General features: G+C 45.1%; 1 protein-coding gene across 2 annotated transcripts in view; it reads left to right on the top strand.

Annotated features, from left to right (window-relative positions):
- Positions 1-26,550, top strand: part of PUF60 (poly(U) binding splicing factor 60) — a 2,163,680-nt gene that overhangs the window by 123,988 nt on the left and 2,013,142 nt on the right. For both annotated transcript variants that reach the window (XM_044067489.1, XM_044067490.1), the window contains exon 2: positions 18,615-18,659. In XM_044067489.1, coding sequence (XP_043923424.1) covers positions 18,615-18,659 — 45 coding nt within the window. The remainder of the gene's footprint in view (positions 1-18,614; positions 18,660-26,550) is intronic.

Raw genomic sequence — 26,550 nt, 5'->3', positions numbered from 1 at the left:
TGGTTTGAGAACCCATGTGGTCAAAATAGGGGAATCTATCTCTAGTAGTAGATCCATAACTAGAGGTGTACCTCAGGGATCGGTTTTGTGGCTGCTGCTTTTTGGAATCTGCTATTCAGAAGTGCAGGCTAAGACCAAAGTTCTGTGGCTAACCAAATTTGCAGATGATTACAAACTGGGGTCTGTCATTGATTCACCAAAGGATGGGACATTCTCCAAGAGGGTCTCACCCTAACAAGTAATTGATGTCTAGAGCATGCCCTCAAGCTCAATGCCAAAAAGTGCATAATTTTTCCCTTTGGAGAGGACAATGTTTCTGCAAATTATCACATCAACAACATCATAAGCACACAGTCAGTTGTGAGAGATTTGGGTACCCAGGTTGATAGCAACATTACATTTAATCTTAATGTAGCCTCTGTAGTAGAAAGGGCATTCTGTATGGTCTACCTCATAAGTAAGGGTATGACGTCTAGGAAAGGAGTCATAACCTCCCTGTACTCTTCACTTATCAAGTCTGTGATGAGTATAACACCCCTTTCAGCATGTACCTCGCCAGACACCTTCAACAGCCGGAGACACTGTAGAGATTCCTGACTAGAATACAGGGTCTCAACATCTATCCTCTGCAGATAGGCTAAAGACTAAAGTTCCTGTCTCTGTACTCAGTTTCATACAGACTGCTCAGAGGCAATTTCTGTCTGGCATGCAATACTTTCTCCGACCCCGCCCTATTGGAAATACTCCATATTCACAAAACCAACAACATACGTGTAACTCGTATTAGGGACCTAAACATGACCTGCAACTTCAATAGAACTTGCTGGTGGGATGGATTTGTGTCCCAGAGGCTCCCCATCTGTGGAATAGCCTCCCTCTTCATCTTAACCAGAGCACCTCATTCACACTTAAGCGTAACCTGGATGATTGGATGGGAGACAGAAAACTCACCCTTGGGAATCCCAGTTGTGTCCCTGCTATACAAGGGCAACAGGTGCTGACTTGGGCACAAAACGTGGCTATGCATGTAAGAGCCCCAGGGCCAATAGCCTAGTAATTTCCTACGCTCCTATGATCTTGGATCTTTGCAAGTTAACCAGATATCAAACATTGTAAGTTCCAAATGGTTATGATTTAGTCCATTTTACCACTGTTGCACAATGACTACTATGTGCTAGGTAGATCTCCAGGATACATATTGTCATATCCAAATAGACAGGCACTTCAGGCGATGCCTATACTTCCAGCTGGGGGCCAGTCAATACCAGTTCACAGCCCTGAAATGTGGTCTCACTAGAGTCCTCAGGGTGTTCGTGCTTGGCAGTGGATGTCCTTCATGGATGCATCTGCAGTCATAACAACTGGGTTGTCCTGTCGTCAGGCAGCCCTTCAGTCGGCCGGATTCCAAAGTCCGGGTCCGGCTTCGGCTGATGTCGCACTTCACCCGACGTCATCTCTGTTGGTCTTGGGGTATAAAAGCATCAGCCGACGCCATTTTCTTCAGTCTTTCTTGCCGCGTGGCGCCCGAAGCAGAAGCTGTTCGCAAGTGCCGGTCGGTCGGATCCAGAGATTACTTCTACCGAATACTACTTGAAGACTTCTAAAGCTAAGTACCCGTTGGGGACTCTTTCTTGCCTCAGCCGATGTCAGAAAAGTTAATAATTGTTTAACCTGTGGGAAACAAATACCTCATAAAGATTTCCACTCTTACTGCCTGCCTTGCTTAGGCCCAGCCCGCAACGTAGCAGCCTGTTCGTCCTGTGCTTCTTTCAACCGTGAGCGCTTAGGCGTCGGTCGGAGTTTGCAGAACAGTTTTGGTTCTGATTTTGCGTACATTATGCCGTCGGATCCTCCGACTCGCATTCTGCCAAAAGCAAAAAGACCGACACTCGCGGTCCGCGGTTTCGGCCGAAACCATGGTTAAGCAAACCGCGAGTGTCTCGGGTTCGCGCGAAACCGAGAAAACCGATCAACAGACAGTTGAATCTATCTCTACAACTGGGGTCCCTGCTAACACTCTTGAATCGGCCTCAGAATTTTTACCCACTACGGTGTTTACCACTGACTTATCAGACACCATTCCTTGGATGTCTCTACCCCACCAAGTGGTGCTGCTAGGCCTCCAGCAGCCATGCCCATTAAGGCCTTCGCCAGGGCTAAAGCAGCCAAGACTACTAAAACAGTGCCTGTTAAACCCCCTCAACCAGGCCCTCTTCCAGTTCCCAAATGCTTACTTTGGCAGAAGATTTAATTTCATTAATTAGAGGATCTCAATCTCACCCAGACAGGGCCTCTCAGCCCCAGAGAAGAGACCTAGGGCAGAGCCCCATGAGCCAGTGTCCTCTGATGATTCTGCTGATGAATCAGACATAACTGACCAGCCAGAGGCTCCTTTCTCCAATTTTGAAGATTCTGATGCTGAAGAATCCATTCCAGCTGCTTCCCCACCAGAAGAATTCTCCTTTGGGGAAACCTTGCATGCCATGCGAGAACAGTTCCAATGGCAGCAACAGGATTTTTCAGACTCCAGGAAAAGACTTAGGACCTTCTTGCACCTTCCCCAGCACCCGCCCTTAGCTATACCTCCCCTTCTCTCTGTGGTGGATGATGCTTTCAATGATGTCTGCTCCGCTCCAGATTCTTTACCCCAGCCCTGCCAAACCAGACAGATTTTACAGGGTGCCAGATACTCATCACCACCTTTACAAGGCCCCTCTTGCAGACCCTGAAACTATTTCCCAGGGTCCCAAGGCAGTAGCCGCGACCATAGCTAAAAACCCTGTCCCTTCTGAAAGGGAAGCAAGGTCATTAGACAGATGGGGTAAAAGGTTTACACTTCAGCCACTCTCTCAGCTAGAGCTTTAAACTGTCAGTTTCACATGATACAATACCAAGAGTTTATGCTTGATCAGTTAACTAAAAAGCTAACCACTGATGAATCTCTTGATAAGAAATATGTATTAGAAATGGTAAATAACATACAGCAAGTTAGTAACCATTCTTTAAAATGTGGCTATGATGCACTGGAGGCTTCATTTAGATCAGCCATGACTGGCACTGTAATTAGAAGGCATGCATGGCTAAAGGAGCAAGCTTTACCGGATCATGTTAAATCTAAATTGCTAGATGCTCCTATGGATAAAACAAGTTTGTTTGGTACACCTGCCCAGCAGGTTATGAAGAAAATGGAAGAAAAGGCAAAATCAGTCCAGACAGTTAGATTTCTTGCAGGTTCAACCCCCAAGGTTTAGCAGGAACTGGCCTGCCAAAAATTGGTCCTTTCCTGACTCCACAAGACCTCAAAGGGGCAGGAATAGACGTTCCAGAGGCAGAAATCAATCCAGAGGAGGTGCCTACAGAGGACGGCAGTGGCAAGGTAACAACAGAGGCACAGACTCCACACCTGCCACTACATCAACACAGCCACAGTGACTTAATCCTAAACCCGCCTACCAGGGAACAAATAGCAGCTCCTCTAGGCGGAAAGCTAACCTTATTTTCAAAAAAACTGGCACCACATAACAAAGGACAAGTGGATTTTACGAACCATAGATCAAGGTTACGGTTCCACTTCCACACTTTACCAGACAAAAGAGGAATGCCAAATCTACCTCCAAATCAAAAGACAGAGGCTCTACAACAGATAATGGAGTTAGCAAACATGAGAGCTGTGGAGAAAGTACCAACAGCAGAGCAAGGAAAGGGGTTCTACTCCAGACTATTCCTAGTTCCAAGAAAGGAAAAAAGTTGGAGACCAATTCTAGACCTGTCCTCCCTGAATACTTACATCATTGTCCCAAAATTCAAAATGCTGACCCTACAGCAACTTCTTCCCATGCTGGGCAAGGAGTGTTGGCTGGTAACTCTGGATCTCAAGGAGGCATACCTGCACGTCCCCATTCGACCAATCTGCAGAAGATACCTCAGATTTCTTGCAGGATCAGAGCACTATCAATTCTCAGCATTGCCCTTTGGCTTATCTACTGCCCAGAGTATTCACAAAATGCCTGGCATCAGTAATCGCCCATTGCAGACTACAGGGAATTCAAATTTATCCATACCTGGGCGACTGCCTGATACAAGGAGACAACAAAAGCAAGCTGACAACAGATTTACAAAGGGTCATTTACTTGCTTCAAGCACTGGGATACACAGTCAATTTACAAAAGTCAAGACTGATACCATCCCAGACAAGGACTTTCCTGGGAGCGGAATTGGACACAGTAAGACAAATGACATTCCTAACTACAGAAAAACAAAAGAACTCCTCTTTACTTCTTGGCACTAACAAAACTGAACAAGTTAACAGCAAGAAAGGTACTGCAGGCCTTGGGTTTCATGGCATCATGCATAATCTTGGTTCCATTTGCCAGACTACATATGAGAAAACTACAGTGGTACCTAAAGAATTTATGGTCCCAACACAGACACAGCCTAGAAACGGAAATCCCACTAATACCATGCTTAAAACAGGAGTTCCTATGGTGGGCTCAGGCATGCCAGTCAAACCCAGGCCTGCCCTTTCGCAAGGGTCAAGCAAGCCAGACCATCACAACAGATGCTTCAGACCTAGGATGGGGGCCTCATATGCTGGAGAAATCCGTGCAAGGTTTGTGGACACAGGACCAACTTCACCTGCACATCAACCTAAAAGAAATGCTGGCAGTAAAACTGGCATTCCAAAAGTTCAGACCATTTCTCAAGGAGGACCACTTGATGATAAGGACAGACAACACCACAGTCATGTGGTACATCAACAAACAGGGAGGCACTCATTCTTACCTCCTATGCAGAATGACTTTGGAGCTGTGGACCCTGGCACTCAGCTACAACATCCAGTTACAGGCAATATTCGTGCCAGGAAAAGAAAACTCTCTAGCAGATATGTTAAGCAGGACCACATCGGATGCCCACGAATGGCAGCTGCACCCGGATATCTTCAAGACCATCTCAAAGAAATGGGGAATGCCTCAGATAGATCTATTCGCATCACCTCTCAATCACCAGCTCAAAATTCTGCACAAGGACATTCCACCCACTAGCATGGAAAGTGGACTCGCTCTCCTTCAGCTGGAAAGGCCTAACAGCATATGCATTCCCACCTCTTCCCTTGATACACAAAGTACTACTAAAATCAAGGAGGAACGTCCAAGGATAATCCTGATAGCTCCAAACTGGCCAAGACAGCATTGGTACCCACTACTGAGGAGCACGTCTCGGAACAATATGTGGCCAATTCCCTGATGCCTTTGATGCTAACTCAGAACAACTTCAGCACCATGCATCCAAACCTAAAAACGCTGCAACTGACTGCATGGAACATCACATAGCAGCTGCTAATACAGAACTTTCACAAAGAGTTAAAGACATTATTCTTGAAGCACGCAGGCCTTCAACTAGAAGGAATTATGCTGGGAAATGGAAAAGGTTTGTCATTTGGAGTTCTGAAAGAGGAAAAGATGTATCAAACATAGATATGCCTAACATTCTGGAGTATCTGGCGAACTACTTCATTCAGGCCCGTCCTACTGCTGCATCAGGATACATGCATGAGCTATTGCAGCAGAATCCAGCTTTGATCCACCTGTTTTTCACACCCTTTGCTCAGGCAGTTCCTCAGAGGAATCAAGAATGTAAAACCTCCAAGGAAACCACCATTGCCAGCTTGGGACTTGAACTTTGTGCTAGAAAAATTGACACTATCACCTTTTGAACCAGCAGCAACAGCAGACCTACAACACCTGTCATGGAAAACTGCTTTCCTACTGGCAATTACTTCAGCAAGGAGGGTTTCAGAACTACAGGCCTTAATGGCAGTGCAACCCTTTCTAATCTTCCACCAAGATAGAGTGTCCATGAGGACTAATCCTACATTTATGCCTAAGGTGGTATCCAGAGTGTCTTTAAACCAGGCAATCCACCTGCCTACCTTCTTTCCCAACCCACAAAACAGAGGGCAAAGAATACTGCATACCTTGGATGTACATAGACAGCTACGCTACTACTTGGACAGAACAAAAAATAGCAGAAAGACTGACCAACTTTTCGTAGCCTATGCAACAGGAAGGGAAGGAAAAGCTATTTCCAAACAGACAATCACCAAATGGATAGGAAATTGCATACGATTCTGTTACTCCTTCCATGGAAAGCCAATTCCACAGAACATAAGACCTCATTCTACAAGGGCAACAGCCACTACCACAGCCTTCTTACGAGGAGTGGCTACCAAAGACATTATTGAGGTGGCTACTTGGACCTCCGTGCATACATTTGCCAAGCATTATAATTTACCTCTATATTCCAGATCCGAGCAGGGTTTGCCACTGCTGTCCTGCAAGGGATCCTAAACACACCATAATTTACTTTTATCCTCCTCCCCTAGTTGGCTATGGTATTCTACCCAGTTGTTATGACTGCAGATGCATCCATGAAGGACATAGTACAGTTTTGTACCTACCATAAATGTAGATGTCCGAATTGGATAGCATCTGCAGTCAGGATTACCCTCCCTCCTTCCCTCTGTGGTACTCCTAGGGTGTTTACCCTTCTAATAGCTAGCTAGTGGGGGGATTTCTTTCATGGTGTATTTGTTTGTATTTATGTACATACATGCTTATTTTTGTGTTTACCTCTATCTTTTGGAAACATTGGCATCTATCCAAAATTTTTAGCCTTCTATAGGGCTTCTGGCATCTGGGGCAAGAAACACTGAAGAAAATGGCGTCGGCTGATGCTTTTATACCCAAAGACCAACAGAGATGACGTCGGGTGAAGTGCGACATCAGCCGAAGCCGGACCCGGACTTTGGAATCCGGCCGACTGAAGGGCTGCCTGACGACAGGACAACCCAGTTGTTATGACTGCAGATGCTATCCAATTCGGACATCTACATTTATGGTAGGTACAAAACTGTACTTTGCAGCTCACCTGAAACTGCTAGGATTCTGAGTGTTTCTATATATCTATGACTGGCTACTGTCTACTTCGACTAAGCATCTACTGATTCAAGCCAGGGACTATTTGGTCCAACTATGTCTTTATTTGGCCATTGCAGTGAACTATGCCAAGTCTCTGCTCACCCCCACTCATCCTGGAGTTTTATTGGTGCTCGTTTTGATATTGTATCACAAATCACAAGCTTACCACAGAGAAGAATAAACACTTCAGAATCAAGCATCCCACACACACTCGTCTACTCCGCCAGTGAGATTGGTGTTACAAATCCTTGGATCTGTGGCAGCTTCCATAAATCTAATGCCCCTAGTAAGGTACTATGTGAGGTTACTGCAGTGGATGCTTGTAGTGCAGTGGTCAGTAAGACAGCAGCGTCTGTCCACTCCATTACAGATTACAAATGATTGCAGGGAGCACACAGCATAGTGGTGTACTGTAGAAGTAGTTTTTCAGGACCACTCACAATCTGTGAGTACGGACGCCTTCCAACTAGGGTGGTGTGGGGGGGGCATTACTTGGGAAGGACATTCCAAGGCAGTTGACCCAACTTAGAAGCCGATCTTCACACTGGTGTCCTGGAAATGAAAGCAGTCCTGTTGGCATTGCAGACATTACAAGATGCTGTCCCTCCAGGGATCATGGCCATCCAGACAGATCATGTTGGTAGTCTGATACATCAGCGTCAAGTTTGGCAGTTGGTGATGTCTTCCTGACCGCTTTCGATTGGCAACACATGTCCCAGTGAAGTCTAAAATGCTAGTAGAAAAACTGAGCAGGTCTGTCTTTCTCCCTCACAAGTGGTGTCTCAACCCTTTGGTGATGCAAACCATTTTTCATCAATGGGGCCAACTGTGCTGCAATTTCTTTGCTTCCTCCCTCAACCCCAAATGCAGCAGGTACTTTGCTCTGATCTACCTGGAGGGTGAGTCACCGTCTCTCTAATTTATGATTGGATCCTTGGGCTACTATTCTTTTCTTCCTATCCTGTTAATTCACAAATTTATGTAGAAAGCATCTCACCGGAATTCAAAGTAGTCTTTATTGCTCCTTTCTGGCACTGGCAAATGTGGTCTCTGTCCCTGTGGCCTCATTTGGTGCACCTCACTAGGGTGTTGGATTCACACCTGGATCTCCCTTCTCATTTGTCAGGGATGACCCACCTGGAAGTTGACTGCATGGTTTCTCCACTTCCAGTCATGGTTATACAGTCCAAATTTTCCTCCCGAGTTAAGTGCATCTTCATGTACTCTCAGAAGGATTCCAGTGGAAAGTAAGAGCAAATGGAAAAATGCTTCCTTTGGGCTGTCCAGAGGCAATTAGACCCTTTTTTGGCACCTATTTCAGCTTTCTCAGATATTCTTGCTTCCAGTTTTAACAGTTGTGCTACTTATTCTACTGTAAAGGTCCAACTTAGTTATTTCACATTTTCACATAGGACGACGACATTCCTCCCCGGCATAATGTAGATTATGCAAAGCCTTCATCAAAGGTATTTTCTTACTTCAACCCCCTATTAAGGATCATACTGCACCCATGGGATTTACCTATGCTACTATAAGGCTTGACTTGGCCCCTTTTAAGCAGCTGCCAAGGTGGACGTTGTTTTTCCTGTCATGATCACACTGGCCAGTTTGGTATCAGAACTCCAGCTTCTTTCCTCTAAGCTACCATATCCAATTTTTCACAAGGGACAGGGTGTCTCTGTACGAGTCCTAACTTTGTACCAAAGGTGGCTTCAAAAACTGCTATAAAATAGTCCAGCAACCTTCCTGTTTCTTTCCAGTTGTTAAAAAACGAAGGCGAATACATGCTGTACCTTTTGGATATCCATAGACAGTTTTGATTCTATCTCCATAGAACGAAAGATTTTAGGAAATCAGACCAGCAGGTTGTTTCCTTTTCCAAAGTCAAACTAGGTAAATCCGTTTCAAAGGTGACTTCAGGCCAATGGCTCACTTATTGCATTTTTTTGTCTGTAAGGAAAATGGATGGACTTTTCCTAAACCTCCTAAGGCTCATTCCAGTAGATCTGTGGCCACATTCTCCTCTTTCTTTATTAGAGCTTCTGTAGATAACCTCTTTGAAGCTGCCACTTGATCTAACACTTGTACCTTAATTGCTCACTGCAAATTGGATGCTCTTTTTAGAAAAGAGTAATGCTTGGCTTCGCTGTACTCTAGAATAGACTTCCTTGAGGACCACCTTGAGTTTTTCCTAGCTGGAGACTCTGCCCTTTCTGTTGAGGAATGGACTAAAAAGGCAACAGCAGATACAAAAGTTATATACTCACCATAATAATGCAGCTGTGTTCGACCTTCCTCAGCCTCCTGCCCTCAGTCCCCTTCCTACTTGGAAATTATTCCCTGGACTCCTAGTTCAACCTCAGGTGTTATTTTGCCTGACTGTTGATGAGTTGCAGTCTATTTCTTCCTTTTCCTTTATTTATGCAGTCTGACTTGGATTTTATATAGCAGTTAAAATGTATTTAACAGATGTCCTTCAAGGATGCATCTGCAGTCCTTACAAATGGGTTGTCCTGTCGTCAGGCAGCCCTTCGGTCGGCCGGATTCCAAAGTCTGGGTCTGGCCTCGGCTGGTGTCGCACTTCACCCGACATCATAGCTGCAGTTCTTCGGGTATAAAGGCATCAGCCGACGCCATTTTCCTCAATCTTTCTTGCCGCGTGGCGCCCGAAGCAGAAGCTGTTCGCAAGTGCCGGTCGGTCAGAACCAGAGATTACTACTACCGAATACTACTTCGAAGACTTCTAAAAGCTAAGTACTCCGTTGGGGACTCTTTCTTGCCTCAGCCGATGTCAGAAAAAGTGAATAATTGTTTAACTTGTGGGAAACAAATACCTCATAAAGATTTCCACTCTTACTGCTTACCTTGTTTAGGCCCAAACCACTACGTCGCAGCTTGTCTAGCCTGTGCTTCTTTTAACCGACGGACACTTAGACGTCGGTCGGAATTTGCTGAGCAGTTTTTTGGCTCTGATTTTGCTTATATTATGCCGTCGGATCCTCCGACTTCACAATCATCCAAAAAACGCAAGGAAAAGGACCGACACTCGCGGTCCGCGGTTTCGTCCGAAACTGCGGTTAAGCCAACCGCGACTGTCTCGGTTTCGGCTGAAACCGAGCAAGCGGTTCTTCAGCCGAAAACATGCCTTCTACCGAGGCCTTTTCAAACCTGGTGGAATCGGCTTCAGAAATCCAACCTGCGGTTGCGGTTTCTCAGGAATTATCTGACACTATCCCCTTGGATATCTCAACTCCTGCACGTGGAGCTGCTAGGCCTCCTGCAGCCATGTCCATTAAGGCCTTTGCCAGGGCTAAAGCTACAAAAACTGTGCCTGTTAAGACCCCCTCTCACAGGCCCAGCTCTAGTTCCCAAATGCTTTCCTTGGCAGAGGATCTTATTTCTTTAATCCGGGGATCCCAACCTCATCCAGACAGGGCCTCTCAACCACCTCCAGAGAAGAGACCTAGAGCAGAGCCCCCTGAGCCAGTGTCCACAGATGATTCCTCTGATGACTCAGAAAATACAGACCCTCCAGAGGCTCCTTATTCCCCTTACGAAGACTCTGATGCTGAAGAGTCCATCCCTTCTGCCTCTCCACCTGAGGAATTTTCCTTTGGGGAAACCTTACATGCTATGAGGGAACAATTTCAATGGCAGGGCCAAGATTTTTCAGACTCCAGGAAAAGGCCTAGAACCTTTTTGCATTTACCACAACATAGGCCTTTAGCTATACCTCCAGTTCTTTCTGTTGTAGATGATGCATTTAATGATGCTTGTACTGCTCCTGATTCATTACCTCCGGCCCCTGCTAAGCCCGATAGGTACTACAGGGTCCCGGACACACATCACCATTTATACAAGGCTCCTTTTGCAGATCCGAGACTATCTCCCAGGGGCCTAAGGCTGTAGCAACTACCTCTGCTAAAAATCCTCTCCCTCTGAAAGGGAATCCAGATCCTTAGAGATGGGGTAAAAAGTTTACACTTCTGCTACTCTGTCAGCTAGGGCCTTGAACTGTCAATTTCATATGATACAATATCAAGAATATATGCTTGACCAGTTAACTAAAAAACTGTCCTCTGATGAACCTTTTGATAAGAAGTATGTTCAGGAAATGGTACATAACATTCAGCAAGTTAGTAACCATTCTTTAAAATGCGGCTATGATGCACTGGAGGCTTCCTTTAGATCCGCCATGACTGGCACGGTTATCAGAAGGCATGCCTGGTTGAAAGAGCAGGCCTTACTGGACCATGTCAAATCTAAACTGTTAGATGCTCCCATGGACAAGGCCAATTTATTTGGTTCTCCTGCACAACAGGTACTGAAGAAGATGGAGGAGAAGGCAAAATCTGTACAAACAGTGAAAGATTTCTTACAGGTCCAACCTCCAAGGTTTAGCAGGAATTGGCCCTCCAAAAATTGGTCCTTTCCAGACTCCTCTAAAGCACAGAGAGGCAGGAATAGGCGATCAAGAGGCAGAAACCAATCCAGGGGTGCCTACAGGGGACGCCAGTGGCAGGGTAACAACCAGCGAAGCACAGACACAGCCACCACCACTGCAACAGGACAATCACAGTGACTTGGCTCTGGCACCGCCTACCAGGGAACAACTAGAAGCACCCTTAGGCGGAAGGCTAGCCTTATTCTCAATAAACTGGCATTACATCACAAGAGACAAGTGGATTTTACAGACAATAGACCAAGGATACAGGTTCCACTTCCATACCCTACCAGGGAAGAGAGGAATGCTAAACCTACCTCCAAATCAAAAGACAGAAGCTCTACAACAAATATCACAATTATTAAGGATGAGAGCTGTGGAAAAGGTACCATCTATGGAGCAAGGAAAGGGATTTTACTCCAGACTCTTCCTGGTACCAAGAAAAGAGAACAAATGGAGGCCTATTCTCGACTTGTCCGCTTTAAACACATTTCTCATTGTTTCAAAATTCAAAATGCTGACTCTACAGCAGCTTCTTCCCATGCTGGGCAAGGAGTCTTGGCTGGTAACTCTAGATCTCAAGGAGGCATACCTGCACGTCCCCATACGACCAAATTGCAGAAGATACCTCAGATTTCTTGCAGGATCAGAGCATTATCAATTCTCAGCATTGCCCTTTGGCTTATCTACTGCCCAGAGTGTTCACGAAATGCCTGGCATCAGTAATTGCTCATTGCAGGCTTCAGGGAATCCAAATTTACCCCTACCTGGACGACTGCCTGATACAAGCGGACAACAAAAACAAGCTAACAAAAGACTTACAAAGAGTCATTTACCTGCTACAGGCCCTGGGATATACAGTCAATATAAAAAAGTCAAGGCTGATACCATCCCAAAGAATAACCTTTTTGGGTGCAGAACTGGACACATCAAAGCAAATGGCATTCCTAACTGTAGAAAAGCAAGAGCAACTACCTCTGTACTTCTTGGCATTAACAAAGCAGTACCATCTAACAGCAGGAAAAGTACTGCAAGCCCTGGGCTTCATGGCATCCTGCATAATACTGGTCCCTCATGCCAGACTACATATGAAGCACAGCCTAGAAACCAAAATTCCAATAATCCCATGCCTGAAGCAAGAGTTCCGTGGGCTCAGGCCTGTCAGTCAAACACAGGATTGCCCTTCTACAGCATTCAACCAAGCCAAACCATCACGACGGACGCCTCAGACCTCGGTTGGGGGGCCCACATGCAGGGCAGGTGCATACAAGGCTTATGGGCTCAAGACCAGCTACACCTACACATAAATCTAAAGGAAATGCTGGCAGTAAAATTGGCAATCCAGACATTCAGACCATTTCTCCAAGAAGGTCAGTTGATGATAAGGACAGACAATACAACAGTAATGTGGTACATCAACAAACAGGGAGGCACACATTCATACCCTCTATGCCGGATGGCACTGGACCTATGGAATGTGGCTCTGAGCTGCAACATTCAGTTACAAGCAATGTTTGTACCGGGAAAAGAAAACATTCTAGCAGACATATTAAGCAGGACTACCACGGATGCTCACAAATGGATGCTGCATCCGGACATCTTCAAGGACATCACAAGAAAATGGGGACTCCCAGAAATAGACTTATTTGCATCCCCACGCAATCACCAGCTAAAGAAATTCTGCACAAGGACGTTCCACCCACTTGCTTGGAAGGTGGACTCCCTATCTTTCAGTTGGAAAAATCTGACAGCATATGCATTCCCACCACTTCCTTTGATGCACAAGGTGCTATTGAAGATCAAAGAGGACCGTCCAAGGATCATTCTGATAGCTCCAGACTGGCCAAGACAACATTGGTACCCTTTACTAAGGAGCATGTCTCGGGAACAAATATGGACACTTCCCCTGGTTCCATTGCTGTTAACACAGAACAACTACAACATCCTGCATCCAAGCCTGAAAACTCTGCAGCTGACTGCCTGGAACATTACATAAAATCAATTAACCCAAATTTATCACAAAGGGTTAAAGACATTATCCTTGAGGCTCGCAGACCCTCAACAAGGAAAAATTATGCAGCAAAATGGAAAAGATATCTCATTTGGAGTACTGCAAAGGGAGAAGATGTGTCACAGGTAAACATAGCCAGCATCCTGGAATACTTGGCAGAGCTCTTCCACACAGGCCTGTCCTACTCTTCCATCAAGATACATGCATCAGCTATTTCTGCAGAATACAGCTCAGATCCTCCTGTCTTCTCGCATCCTCTGCTTAGGCAGTTTCTGAGAGGAATTAAAAATGTAAAACCTCCTAGGAAACCACCATTGCCAGCATGGGACTTTAACTTTGTGCTAGAAAAATTGACACTTCCTCCTTTCGAACCAGCAGCAACAGCAGAATTGCAATACTTATCATGGAAGACTGCTTTCCTGCTGGCAATCACTTCAGCAAGAAGGGTATCTGAACTACAGGCATTAATGGCAGTGCAACCCTTCCTGATCTTCCATCAAGATAGAGTGTCCATGAGAACAAATCCTACATTTATGCCTAAGGTGGTATCCAGAGTATCTTTAAATCAGGCTATCCACCTACCTACATTCTTCCCCAACCCACAGAACAGGGAGAAAGACTGTTGCATACCTTGGATGTACATAGACAGTTACGCTACTACCTGGACAGGACCAAGGGCAATAGAAAACTGACCAGCTACTGGTAGCATATGCAACAGGAAGGGAAGGAAAAGCAATTTCAAAACAGACAATCTCCAAGTGGATAGGAAATTGCATTAGATTTTGTTACTCCTACCATGGAAAGGAAACTCCAGAGAACATCAGGCCTCACTCTACAAGGGCTACAGCCACTACCACAGCTTTCTTACGAGGAGTGGCTACCAAGGACATTATAGAGGCTGCTACTTGGACCTCCGTGCATACATTTGCCAAGCATTATAACTTACCTTTATACTCTAGATCCCGAGCAGGGTTTGCCACTGCTGTTTTGTAAGGGATCCTAACTACACCATAATTTCTTCTTCCTCCTCCCCTAGTTTAGCAAGAAACACTGAGGAAAATGGCGTCGGCTGATGCCTTTATACCCGAAGAACTGCAGCTATGACGTCTGGTGAAGTGCGACACCAGCCGAGGCCAGACCCAGACTTTGGAATCCGGCCGACCGAAGGGCTGCCTGACGACAGGACAACCCATTTGTAAGGACTGCAGATGCATTCCTATCGGACATCTACATTTATGGTAGGTACAAAACTACTTTTTGATGCCTTAGAAGCATCTTGCAGGGCTGCAGTCACTGGGTCTGTTCTTAGAAGGCATACTGAAGGAAGAAATCTTGCCAGACCATGTCAAAGCAAAATTACTAGATGCTCCGTTAAACCAAGAACGTTTGTTTCACACTAAAGCAGAAGTTCTTAAAAAGATGAAGGAAAAAGATAAATCTATGCAAACTGTTAAAGATTTCCTACAGGTACAGCCACCTAGATTCAGTAGGCACTGGCCTTTAAAAAGCTGGTCCTTTCCAGTCCCTCCCAGACGTTATCAGTCCAAACCCAGGGGCAGCAGACCTCCAAGACTACAGTCTCTGGGTATGCACAGATCTAAACAATGGAATGCTCCCACCTCAAAAACAGGGAGTGGTAAGCCACCATCTTATGGAAAAAGTTCATAATGACTTGTCCTTCATCCTTCCCAGCCATGCCCAAGTACTTGCACCCCTAGGAGGAAAACTCGCCCTGCATGCAAAAAACTGGGAGTACATTACTCAGTTCAGATGTCTTAAACATTGTATCCCAGGGATACAGATTCTACTTCCACTCACTGCCAACCCCAAGCGGATTGCCAGACCTCCCCCCAAACTAGTGGGCAGAGGCCCAAAAGCAAGTACTTTCTTTTCACTGTATCAGAGCTATTCAACCTGTTCCAACAGAGCAAAGGGACAGGGTTTCTACTCCAGACTGTTTCTGGTGCCCAGAAAAGAAAACTCTTGGCGTCCTGTCCCAGATCTGTCAAGTCTCAACACCTTCCTGGTGGTACCAAAATTCAAAATGCTTAGTCTCCAACAGCTGCTTCCTGTGCTAGCCAAGGACCCCTGGCTGGTCACCCTAGCCTTAAAGGAAGCTTATCTGCACATCCCCATAAGAGATTCTTGCAAGAAATATCTACATTTCAGGGCAGCCTCTATGCACCATCATTTCTCTGCACTTCCCTTTGTCTTATCTGCTTCGCCCAGGGTATTCGCAAAATGCCTCGCTCTAGCCATTGCATACTGCAGGCAGAGAAAAATTCAAATTTATCCATACTTGGATGATTGCCTGATTCAGGCGGACAGTCAGGAATTGCTACTTCAGCACCTGACATTTGTAAAGAAACTTCTAACTTCTCTGGTATACCATCAACGAAAAGAAATCACATCTGGTACCCAGCCAAAAAATTGTATTCCTGGGAACAAGCTTGAACACAGCTTGCCAGATGAGATTCCTCACTCCAGAAAAACAGGTTTATTTGACAAGCTGCTTCAAACTACTGGCCACCCAAACCCAGCTATCCGCAAGAAAAGTACTGCAAGCCCTAAGGTTCATGGCCTTATGCATTCTCCTAATTCCATATGCAAGAATGCATATGAGTAAACTTCAATGGTACTTAAAAAGTCTCTGGTTTCAGCATTCTCAGGACCTGGAAACGGTGATTGCTATCATTCCTTGCCTAAGGACAGAGTTCCTTTGGTGGGCAGAGGCCTGCTACCACAATGTGAGGGACCCCCCTTTCACTCAACCCCACGCTTCCCAAACCCGGACTACAGTCATCCATGCGGACAGGGTTTCCCTCAGGACTAACCCATCATTTATGCCCAAGGTGGTATCCAGTGCGACTTTAAATCAATCGATCCATTTACCAACCTTGTTCCCCATTTCTCAGAATAAGGGGGAAAGGATCCTGCACTCCTTGGATGTGCACAGGCAGCTTAGGTTCTACCTTGACAGGACTAAACCTTTCAGAAAATCTGACCAGCTGCTAGTCAGCTTTGCTACAGGGGCAGAGGGCAAGGCCATTTCAAAGCAAAGCCTCTTCAAATGGATAGCACACTGCATCCATTTCTGCTACAAACACCATGGAAAACCTACCCCACAGGGAATCAGAACCCATTCCACTAGGGCTACCTCAACCTCTACAGCATTTCTCAGGGGAATCCCTACAAGGGACATCCTGGAAGCTGCAACCTGAAGTTATGTACACACCTTCACCAAGCATTACCACTTGCGTAACTCTTCTAAATCCAGAGCTAGATTTGCTAAAGCAGTCTTGCAAGGCCTGCTAGCCAGCCCTAATACTTCTTGACTGCCTCCACCCTTCCTCAGCTTTGGGAATCAACCCAAATGTGATGACTGCAACAGTGAAAGGCTAAGAACATAGTACAGTTGTGTACATTTACCATAACTGTAGATGTTTGAGTGTATTCACTGTTGCAGTCCTGGTTACCCTCCCTCCCGCCTCCCTGACTATTCCTTGCATTCTACCTATCCTCTTTTTTTGGCCATATTTTATGGCAATGGTATTTATTTATTACTGGAAGTGTTCCACACCATGTAATTGCTTCCTGTTTTGGGGCTCTTGACATCTTGGGCAAGAAAAACTGATGTAATGGCATCGGCTGCATGTTTTATACCCCTGACGTCATGGAAGAGGTGACAGCATCCGATGCAGAAATCCCAAGACTCTGGTATTCGGGCCGACTGAGTGCTACCTGCAGGCAGATAACCCAAATGTGATGACTGCAGCAGTGAATACACTCTAACATCTACATTTATGGTAAGTGTACACAACTGTACTTTCTATCTTCCCCTTTTCAGCTGGCAGGTCCTTATCTGCCCTTTGCTGCCCATCTTTCAAAAGAAATGGGATTAGGGTCCTTTGGGGTGGACTTGGGACAGTTTTGAATGTTCCACTGGGTTTTGGTGCTGGCTCGGGCAAAAAAGATTTGAGCATGGAATTGACTGATTCACCGTTTGCACCACTGTCATGGTCATAGCTGGGTGGTAAGGCTTTGATCATTGTAGTGGGGGGGGGGGGGGTGAGGCTCTGTGAGAGTTAGTCGCAGGCTTCTTGTAGAAGCAATATCCCAAGAGCTTGAGGACTGCAATTGTGAAACTAGTCAAACATCTACATTAATGGTAAGTTCACGACACCTTTGCTTTACCTCTGGAAGTGCTTGTGGCTGCTCTGCCCACTTAATGGTTTTGCTTTATTCTGCCCTTTTGGTGAATTCCTACCCACATAATTTTGCTTTTATCAGCCATTACAAATTGATATGTCCGGGTGATTATCATCACTGCCCTGTCTCCTGCTTCACTGATGTGTTAAGTTTCTGATGCAGCTATACTTTTTAGCAGTTGTGACCCAGTTATATTTTTTGGGGTTGTTTTTAATGTCATTTGAAATCCAAAAGCCGGTGATTGACTTTGCAGAAGTTTGCAGTGATAGTGTTTAAGCCAGAATGGATGTAGCAAAAAAATGCATTTTGAAAGCCTAATTGACTTCACACATTTATTGCATTTAGTCATTTGTTTGCTTATGTGCTTATCAGGTATTCTGAGCAGGATTACTTTATCTTTTCATATAGTTCACTTAACACGTGTCACATTTTTGTTTCTAACAGTATCACTTATTTTAGTTTAAAGTCTGCACCAAGAGTATCCTTGCTTGGTACCAGTAGGGGTGGTAAGGCAAACAAATCCATATGTTTGCATCTGGCTTGGAGGATGACTGCCTTGCTGGCTTTTAGAACCTGCAGAAACTGATACCTCTGTAGTCTTTTCTTTTGGGAAACTGATACTGCTGACATGTATATTTTGTAAGCAGTTGTGAGGAGGTTGAGTAACAAGTTGCATTTAGAGATGTGTTTTGCCAACTGTTTTGAAGCATAGCTAGGAAAATTGTAGTGGTACCAATAACCTTATCCTCTGTAAGAGTTGAGCATCATCATTTGACATTCAGGACTAGGAGAATTTTTTTCTGTAGTTCAGATCATAGTCATTGCTGCAGCAAGTTTTCTCGATGCATACTTACGGTGTCATGTTGGTAATTATGCTAAGTAGTTTTTATATTGAGTGGAGCAAACTATTGTATGTATACTTCATAAAGATTAACTTTGTCTTGTCTGAAACCATTTTTTTTGTCTTTGACAGCTTCCTGGTTCCAATGCTGACGAGGTTGTGAAACAGCTTCTAGAGGTATTAAAATCTAAGACCCAAATAGTTTTTAAAATGTTTGGAATTCCCAAAGATCAGATGATAAGACTAGACTGAAAAGTCACCAGGTTAAAAGAAATGTCTAGGAAATTTGACACTGTTTTATTTTACATGTAACGGTACTCATGTTTGTATGCGATAGACTGCCTTCTTTAGATCAGGTATGCATATTTAGTTTAAACGTTAATGTACTTCAGAAAGGGTATATAATTGGGAGACTTCAGGGTGTTCTAAGAAAGTCAGTTGCTTTCATTTCAGGGTGCTTTAAGAAAGTCAGTTGCCCTCAGCAGTCACCCTTCTACTAGGTAAAGCTTGCCTAAATTATTTTTGGTTGAGTTATTGGAGTGCATTGGTGTGAATTATTTTTTTATTTTAAAATGACAGCGGATGACAAGGTTGACAGTTGAATGAGAAATTGTGAATGCTTGACTGTTGGAAGTGGCCCTGTTTGAGAAGAGACTGTTAAAAAAGATGATGATTGAAAGATGCCAGAGTAACTTTGGATGTTATATGACTTGTGTAGCTTATTATTGTTTTAGCAGAAAATACAGTTGGAAGGATCGGGTGGCTTTTATTTTTTCAGAACAGTATGACTCCCTTTTGCCCCTCAATCAGAGGGGCTGTGAAATGCAGATTAAATTTGCTGAAATGTATGGTCGAATGGTCTATGTTGAACAACTGTGTCTTTACAGGATAAGGCATGAAGAATGAATTGGAGATCTAGGGACGTGATTGTCTCAAATTTAAGACCTAGATCATAATGTGGTCTTTTTTTTAAAAGAAGCTTCCTCATTACAGGGATGTCAGTTTGCAGAGGCTGTTGGCAATGTAAGTGTAAATTGGCATTCATGAACATGACTTGAGTTTCCATACAAGGGTGCAGAGGTTTACAAACTTTCAGTCAGTAGTGGATATGATGTGTAGTTTGACACATGCAATGGGCTGTTTCATGATTTGTAATCCAGGTCTGTTTAGAGAAGGTTTTCAGTGGAAGACTGTTATGGTGTGCAGGCAATGAAATGGGAGGGCAAGTTTTCCCAGTTTTCGTCTGGAATTGATAGATTAGGTATGACTAAGACTATTCTTGTGCTGAATCCTTGAATACATTTTTGGTGAAATGGCCGTTATTGAATAGATTGAAATTGGTATGGTATGTTATGCAAATGTCTTTGGGTTATATTACTGAGCTGTGGAATGTTTTCATTTCAGTGGATTTTAAAACTGTTTTGTGTTATTACCTTATTGCATAGAAAGGGATACTCAATGTTTGTATTAATAGAAACCACACTGAATGTTTGAGTGTACTCCTTAAAGTAAAATGATATCAGGAGGACATTGTATGATGCACGGATATGTTTTCTTAAAGCTGCACTGTATTTTTTTATAGGTTCATAGGTAGGTACTAGGCTATCTGCCCGAGGGCATTTATAAGCCTAGCCAGTGTCGGCCTTCGATGTCCCATTGATTGATTGACCCTCTGTCAAGCAGAGCCAATGAAGTGATCCCAGGGGTTTTCTGTTACCCATCAACTCGTCAAGGTTTCTATTGAGTGTTAGTGAGGGGCTGTGCCTGATGTAATTTTGGAATTTTGTTCCAAAGCATAGGGAGTCTCTGTGACAGGAATCTATCCTTCCAGCATGTTCTATTTATTGTTGTGGCGAGGTTTAGCTCACTAGAGCGCGTGGCTCGCAGTGACTTGAATTTCTTTAGGTGGAGCATGTCCATCAATTCTGAGTTGGACATGGCTTTGTAAGTCAGGCAGAGATCACCTCTGAGTAAGCGATATGCCACTGAGTACAGCCGGATGTTTTTCAGTCGGGCTGCATAGGACATATGTTTGAAAACAGTAATCTTCTTGGTGAGGTACTTTTGTGGCCTTTCCAGCTGTTGGAAGTGTCTTGTGAGGTACATCCCAAATGGGGCATTGTACTCTGAGTGATGAGTAGAGGGGGGCACTATAACCTCTTTATTTCTAGATATGAACCCTTTAGTAATTAGATGGGCCACATAGAAGGATTTCCTAACTACTTTGGCAATATGATTGCCAAAGGAGCGATTACTATCTAACTGGGTCCCCAGATCTCTTATTACCTCTTCTGTATTATGGGGGCTGCCATCTATGTGGTAATTCGTGGGTGTTTTGTTTTTCCCAAACGGGATGACTATGCATTTTTTGGCATCTAGCTTGAGGCCATGACTTTGACACCAGATGTCCGTCTCAGTAAGGCCCTTTTGGAGGATGTCTGTCAGCCGGAGAGTCAGTTATGGCTCCCAGTTTGCAGTCATCAGCGAACTTGGTTAGCCATAGTTCTCCTGTGTTTGCCTGTACTTCTGAGAAGTATGTGCCGAACAATAGGGGTCCCAGGATTGAGCCGTGCAGGACACCACTTGTGACTGGTTTAGAGTCGGACCTGGAGCCCGCTATTCTTACTGTGTGAGTTCTGTCTATAAGCCAGTTGGCAACCCATCTCGTGATGTAGGGGGTTTATGTTCAGGCTGGTGAGTTTTTCTGTAATACCCGAGTGGGGAATGCTGTCGAAAGCCTTGGTGTGGTCAAGGTAGGCTGTGTGAACCACCTTTACCTCGTCTATGGCCTTGGTGACTGTCTTGAAGATGTCAACCAGGTTTAGTAGGCATGATCTGCCCTTAAAGCCGAACTGGGTCGGGTCAAGTGTTTGGAGGTTCCCAATGTCTTTGTTAATGAGTTCCATAATGTGCTTCATAGCCTTGCAGACCAGGCTAGTCAGGCTTATGGGGCGATAGTTATCAGGGTCAGTTGTGGCCCCTCTTTTGTGGAGAGGAATAACCGTTGCTGTGTGCCATTCTCTGAGCAACGTAGCCTGTGGAGAGGCTGAGGTTGAACAACGTGTTTAGGTGGGGGGGGGGGTTAGTTTGTTCTGTAGTTCGTGCATGAGCAGCCTGGGACACCATCTGGTCCCATTGACGCTGTGTTTTGGCTTTGGAAAGGGTTGTTTTCACCTGTGATTTTTAGGACACTACACTTTTCCGGTATTGTTGTGGGCCCTTTTGGAGGTGAGAGGGAGGTGAAGTTTGCAATGAATCTATCTGCCAGGATGTTGGCAATATCAGTAGGTTCAGTATATTTTGTGCTATTTTGCATTAGTTCAGTGCATATCTGCGAGTTGCCACTTAGATTCTTAACATAGCTAAAGAAGGCTTTGTTGTTGTCTTTTAAATCCTTGGATATTTTTCTTTCGAAGTTATCCTTGGATGATTTCATGAGGAACCTTTGTTTCTTACTGATCAGGGATGTCTTTCCTTCTTGGGATTTGCTTTTTTTCTGAACTAGTTTCCTCCTTTTATTGTATAGCCTGTTTATTGCAGGGGTCCACCAAACTGGTTTCCTTCTCTTAGAGGAGTGAGTCTTAGTTTTGCTAGGGATGGCAGGATCTACGCATCCTTGTATGTGCAGGTGCTCATAGAGTGCATTTGTAAAGGTTTCTGCATCTTGGGCAGCGTTATCCTTTAGCTTGGGGGCTGTGAAACTTACCACCTCTGTCTTAAGTAAGGTGAAGTTTGCTTTAGAAAAGTTTTTTGCTGTTGTTTTCTTAGTTGGTGGTGGTGGAGTGTGGACATCCAGAGTGATTAGTTTATGGTCTGATCTAACCAGTGACGGGTTGACCTCTGGTATGGAACACCTGTCGCCCATGTTGATGATGACCGGGTCCAATATGTTTTCACCTCTGGTAGGGGAGTCTACCAGCTGATCCAGGGCGTTTGAGTTGATGAATTTCAGGAAGCGCTGGGCTTGGGAATTTGTACTAGAGTAGTTTTCCCAGTGAATGATAGGGTAATTGAAATCGCCCAATGTCAGGATGTTTGGTAGGACCTCCATGATGTCCTTCAAGGATGCATCTGCAGTCATCACATATGGGTTGTCCTGCCTCAGGCAGCCCTTCGGTCGGCCGGATTCCAAAGTCTGGGTCCGGCGTCGGCTGATGTCGCAAATTCCCCGACGTCAGAGCGCCTGGGGTATAAAAGCATCAGCCGACGCCATCTTCCCCAGTCTTTCTTGCCGCGTGGTGCCCGAAGCAGAAGCAGTTCGCAAGTGCCGGTCTGCCAGCTCCTGTAATTCAGCTAACCGAAGACTTCAAAAGCCAAGTACCCCATTGGGGAATCTTTCTTGCCTCAGCCGATGTCAGATAAAGTTAATAATTGTTTAACTTGTGGGAAACAAATACCTCATAAGGATTTCAACTCTTACTGCCTCCCCTGCTTAGGCCCAGACCACGACGTCTCAGCCTGTTCAGCCTGTGCTTCTTTCAACCGACGCACTCTTAGACGTTGGTCGGAGTTTGCAGAGGAGTTTTTGGGGCTAGTTTTTCATATAAAATGCCGTCGGACACCCCGACTTCACATTTACCCAAGAAACGGAAAGACAAGGACAGACACACGCGGGCCGCGGTTTTGGCTGAAACCACGGCTAGGCCTACCACGAGTGTCTCTGTCTCGGCTGATGCAGAGTCCTTGGTACCTCCGAACCCTGAAACCATTCAACCGACAGCCTCGGCCCCGGAGGCCCCTGCCGAGTCGGTTATTGAATTCCCTTCAGAAACTGGTGTCTTTGAAACTTCCGACACCATTCCACTGGACAAAACTACACCAGCATGTGGTGCAGCCAGGCCTCCTGCATCCATGTCCATAAAGGCTTTTACCAGGGCTAAAGCTGCTAAACACACAAAAGCTATGCCTCCCAGGGTTATTCCTCAGGGACCCACTTCTAGTTCTCAGATTCTAACTTTGGCAGAGGACCTTATCTCTTTAATCAGGGGCTCTCAGCCCCATCCAGACAGGGGCTTTCAACCACCTCTAGACAAAAGGCCCAGGGTTGACCCCCCTGATCCACACTCCTCAGAGGAGGTCTCTGATGGCTCTGATCACTCGGACTACCAGGAGGAGGTTTGTTCGGCCTACGAGGATTCAGATGCAGAGGAGTCTATCCCCTCAGCCTCCCCTCCTGAAGAGCTATCCTTCGGGGAGACCCTTCACTCTATGAGAGAGCATTTCAAATGGCAGGGCCAGGAATATTCTGATTCCAGGAAAAGATTAAGAACCTTTCTACATTTACCCCAGCATAGACCTTTGGCTATTCCTCCTGTTTTAAATGTTGTTGATGATGTGTACTCTGAGTCTAGTATAACCCCTGACACTCTGCCTCCGGCTCCTGTTAAACCCGATAGGTACTACAGGGTCCCGGACTCTCATTATTTTCTTTACAAGGCCCACACTGCTGATCCTGAAACTATTTCCCAGGGCCATAAAGGGGCTGCAGCTGCTATTACTAAGAACCCACTCCCCTCTGCAAAGGAGTCCAGGGCTTTAGAGAGATGGGGTAAAAATGTGTATACTTCTGCCACTCTTTCTATGAGGGCTTTAAATTGTCAATTTCATATGATACAGTACCAAGAGTATTTGTTAGAAGAAATGCATAAGAAACTGTCTTCTGAACCCCTTGATCGCAAATCCCTACAGGATCTGGCACATAACTCCCAGCAGGTTAGCAACCATTTCTTGCATTGTGGTTATGATGCATTGGAAGCTTCATGTAGGTCAGCAATGACAGGTGTAGTCATACGTAGGCATGCTTGGCTGAAGGAACAATCTTTGCCAGACCATGTTAAAGCTAAGCTTCTGGATGCTCCACTGGAAAAGCAAAAATTATTTGGTTCCACTGCTCAGGAGGTCCTAAAGAAATATGAGGAAAAGGCAAAATCTGTACAAACAGTTAAGGATTTTCTTCAAGTCCAACCTCCAAGATTCAGCAGAAATTGGCCTAGCAAGAATTGGTCCTTTCCGGACACAGAAAGATTTCAGAGAGGCCGGAACAGGTGTGCCAGAGGTAGAGGGCAAGCGAGGGGCTCCTACAGAGGCCGTCAATGGCAGCCACCAAACCAGACAGGTAGTGGAGGGCCTACAACTGCTGCACAAGGACAGACTCAATGACTTTGCTTTGACTCCGCCAACCTGGGCTCAGTTAGAAGCACCTTTAGGCGGAAAGCTTTCTTTATTCTCAAAAAATTGGCACAGCATTACAAGAGACAAATGGACACTACAAATAATAGACAACGGATACAGGTTCCATTTTCACACATTGCCAAAAAGAAAAGGCATGCCAGATTTGCCACCAAATCAAAGGGCAGAGGCTTTGAAACAAATCTCAAACTTAAAGCAAATGAAAGCTATAGAAAAAGTTCGTCTTTCAGAACAAGGCCAAGGATTTTATTCCAGACTATTCCTTGTTCCAAGAAAAGAAAATCAGTGGAGACCTATTCTCGACTTGTCCGCACTGAATACTTATCTCATTGTGCCAAAATTCAAAATGCTGACTCTACAGCAACTCCTTCCCATGCTGGGCAAGGGGTCTTGGCTGGTGACTCTAGACCTCAAGGAGGCATACCTGCATGTCCCTATCAGACAAAGTTGCAGAAGACACCTCAGATTTCTTGCAGGGTCAGAGCATTATCAATTCTCAGCATTGCCCTTTGGCTTATCTACTGCGCCCAGAGTATTCACGAAATGCCTGGCATCAGTAATTGCACACTGCAGACTTCAGGGGATTCAAATATACCCATATCTGGACGACTGCCTCATACAAGCGGACAGCCCACAAACTTTGGTAAAGGACTTAAATTATGCCATCAGTCTTCTGCAGGCCTTGGGATATACAGTCAACATGCACAAATCAAGACTTGTTCCATCCCAAAGAATAACCTTTCTGGGTGCGGATCTAGACACAACCACCCAAATGGCCTATCTCACAGAAGAAAAACAAAGACAACTACCGGATTACTTCAAGAATCTGACAAGACAAACTCAGCTGACTGCAAGGAAAATCCTGCAGGCCCTGGGTTACATGGCATCCTGCATTCTTTTGATCCCACAAGCAAGGCTGCATATGAGAAAACTACAGTGGTACCTAAGGAGTTTATGGACTCAGCACAGTTACAGCTTAGAAACTTTGATCCCACTCATTCCATGCCTTCAAAAGGAATTTCTGTGGTGGGCTCAGGCCAGCCAGGCCAACAGGGGGTTACCCTTCACAAAGTCAAAAGCCACCCAAACTATTACAACGGACGCTTCAGACCTAGGTTGGGGAGCACACATGGACGGTCGAGGTATTCAAGGACAGTGGTCACTAAAGGAGCTACGCATGCACATAAATCAAAAAGAAATGCTAGCAGTGATACATGCAGTCGAAGCCTTCAAACTCTTTCTGCATCAAGGCCACCTACTAATAAGGACAGACAGCACCACAGTTATATGGTACATAACCAAGCAAGGAGGCACCCATTCCTACCCTCTTTGCAGACTGGCTATGAATCTATGGGATCTTTCCTTGAAACTCAATATACAGCTGCAAGCCCAGTTTGTGCCAGGAAAAGACAATATGCTGGCGGACAGCTTAAGCAGAAATATCATGGATGCGCACGAATGGATGCTGCACCCAGACATCTTTTTACAGATAACACAATCATGGGGGAGGCCGGACATAGATCTATTTGCCTCACCTCACAATCAACTGAAGACATTCTGCTCAAGGACATACCACCCACAGGCGTGGAAAGTGGATGCTCTTTCTTTCAGTTGGAGAAATCTAACAGTGTATGCATTTCCACCTCTTCCATTAATGACCAAGGTGTTACTGAAGATCAGGACAGAGCAGCCAAAAGTGATTTTGATAGCTCCGGATTGGCCAAGACAGCACTGGTACCCACTGCTAAAGAGCATGTCACGTACGAAACCATGGCCTCTTCCTCTATGGCCACTTCTACTGACACAGCACAATTACAAAACTCTGCATTCCAACCTGAAAACCTTGCAACTAACAGCCTGGAAAATACCTTAACTCCTC

The sequence above is a fragment of the Protopterus annectens genome, chromosome 3.part1, assembly GCF_019279795.1.
Source record: "Protopterus annectens isolate FY-2018-M chromosome 3.part1, PAN1.0, whole genome shotgun sequence".
NCBI classification, from domain to species: Eukaryota; Metazoa; Chordata; order Ceratodontiformes; family Protopteridae; genus Protopterus; species Protopterus annectens.
Note: the sequence above shows the minus strand (reverse complement) of the source record. Positions and strands in the feature narration are given on the sequence as shown.